Source organism: Montipora foliosa, chromosome 7 (genome assembly GCF_036669935.1).
Source record: "Montipora foliosa isolate CH-2021 chromosome 7, ASM3666993v2, whole genome shotgun sequence".
Lineage (NCBI taxonomy): Eukaryota > Metazoa > Cnidaria > Anthozoa > Scleractinia > Acroporidae > Montipora > Montipora foliosa.
Window position 1 is genome coordinate 28,792,680 of NC_090875.1, and position 2,500 is coordinate 28,795,179.

A 2,500-nucleotide genomic window follows, 5' to 3' on the forward strand; every position below is an offset into this window, starting at 1 on the left:
CCCAAAGAAACGTACCCTTACAGAGGTGCCAGTTTGTGGAACCGCCTATCCAGTGTCCTTCGTGCAGCTACATCTTTACATGATTTAAGACTTAACCTTCGTCACCACAGTTTTGAATGAGTTTTAACACGGCATCCTTATAAAGCAGCTTTTAGTATGAAGTTAAGAATATTTTCGTTTAGTTAGTTTAGTTAGGGATATTTAGTTAATCTTTTATCATTTTATAATCGTTGCTGAAGGTTTAACCGTGTATAAACTGACTCGTCCCCAGTCGTCCTCATACAGCGCAGGGAGAGATGGGTACCTTCCCATCATCCCCTGCTCCTCTCGCGCGCTTCTCTGCCTTTGCCGTGTGCTATATGAAGACGATTGGGGGACGAGTCATGTGTATAAATAAAGTTACCATTCAATGATTACCATTACCCACAACAGCGGAGACTACGTCCCCTACTCTCGAACATTGTGTGGGTTCCTTTACCGGCCGTTTGCAGATGGAATTACAAAGCAAGCAGTCCACTTTCTCCTCAGTAATTTAAAGAGCCAGAGTGTTGATCCGGCCGGGATTGGAATCCGCGACCTCCCGCACCAGAGTCCAGTGTATTCTCGACAGAGCCACCTGGTTGATTGCCTCCCCAATCAATAAAGCACTTGTCCTCAGCTATATTAACTCGAGACTCACCGCGCACCGGTGGTTCAGTTTCTTGAGCACCGGGCTGCCATGCGGGAGGTCGTGAGTTCGACTCCGCCCGGACCAACACTCAGGGTCTTAAAAACTGAGGAGAAAGTGCTGCCTTTGTAATTTCATCTGCAAATGGTTAGACTTTCAAGTCTTAATAAGGATAAGGACTAGAACCCGTAGGCCCCGTCTCACAAAATATCTCCCATGTCCGTAAGTTCCCTCTGGGACGTTAAAGAACTCACACACTATTCGAGAAGAGTAGGGGATGAAGTCCCCGGTGTTGTCGCTGTCCTTTGTGAGTGTATGGTTGAGTGGGTATACCAGGTTCACATCAGGCCCCATTTATTCAAAAGGTGGATAACGCTATCCATCGGATAAATCACTATCCATTGGATAGTGCAATTGATTTCGCTAATACTTATCCACTGGATAGTGATTTAACCGATGGATAGCGCTATCCATGGTTTGAACAAATGTGGCCAGATGAACAGCTGCCAGGCCCAAAACTTCAACCTGCTCAAACACACAATTAACAAACAAACTTACATAGATGAGAATTTTTACTCTTAATAGTCCTCAGTTACGACCAGCGACATTTTACGGACATTCATACTTACCGTATCAACGCCACCGGTAACTATATCAATTGCAACGCCATTCACTTCCTCTAAAGTTAGCTCTTCCTTTCCGAGTAAGTATGCTAACAACGAGACCACTAAAAAGCAAGAAACAAAAAAAATGAAAGTGAAGTCAATATCATTGCAGAGTCAATCAAAGCCAAAACTGCGCGCGCTTTTCGTTAAACCAAAAATGTGCACAGTGTAACAACGCCTTTATGGTAGAGCAAAGTTAAGAGGTGTTTACATGAGAAAACTCGCACCGGCGCGAGTTTCACACCGGGGTGACTTCTTAATACCGCGTTTACATGATGACGACGTGAATTCGTATCGTGTTTACCTGAAGGGACACCACATATTGATAAAATATAAGCGTGAATCCAAATTGCAAATATGGCGTCTATCAGGAAAAGTACGCATGTGCTACACGTTCCAGCCCAACGAAAAACGAAATTTTCGCCCCGGTGCAGCAACCGGAGTGAACTCGTGCCGGTGTGAGTCGCCTTAGCATTACTTTTTTCGGTGATATCATGTAAACAAATACAGAGCTAAGAGAGGGAACCGGAGTGAACTCCCGCCGGTGCAAAAGTCGCCCCGGTATCATGTAAACACCCCCTTATATTTTGAGGTGACGTTTTCGTCGAAGTCGCCGTCGTAGATCTTAAGGTCCCTAATTAAAATCTACGACGGCACGAAAATGTCACCTCAAAATATAACTTTGCCGTATCAGAAAGGCGTTGTTACACTATGCAGTGTCGTGTACCTTTTCGTTCCCGTCGTAAAATGTTAGCGAAGTATCCTTAAATTTTCGGGTACAAGCTGCTTCAGGGCAAAAATGGAAAATAAAAAGTTCTCGTTTGAATGCTCATGGTTTCGTCAAAACCTCAAATTTTGTGATGTCAGGTGGTTGTCGTGCAAAGTACCTTAAAAATATTTGCGAAAATCCGTGCAGAGTACCTTAAAAATATTTGCGAAAATCCGTGCTGCACGTGCAGAACGATTATTTTTCCTCTTTTAACCAATGATATTCTTGTTTTGTGGAGTTCCCGTTCCTTAAGGCAGCCGCAAACGAGGAACTATTGGCTGCGGTCTCAATTGAGAGAAACACAGTGCAACATTAGTGTTGACACTACTCTAGTGTCAACTCTCCGGTGTTTGGAATCCCTAGGGAAACACTGACCAACAGGGCCCGGTTGTTCAAAAG

General features: G+C 44.2%; 1 protein-coding gene across 1 annotated transcript in view; it reads right to left on the bottom strand.

Annotated features, from left to right (window-relative positions):
• The window catches only part of LOC138011705 (sterol 26-hydroxylase, mitochondrial-like), a 23,397-nt gene that overhangs the window by 9,192 nt on the left and 11,705 nt on the right, over positions 1-2,500 (bottom strand). Inside the window, exon 4 of the mRNA XM_068858839.1 lies at positions 1,297-1,394. Within this exon, the coding sequence (XP_068714940.1) occupies positions 1,297-1,394 (98 nt within the window). The remainder of the gene's footprint in view (positions 1-1,296; positions 1,395-2,500) is intronic.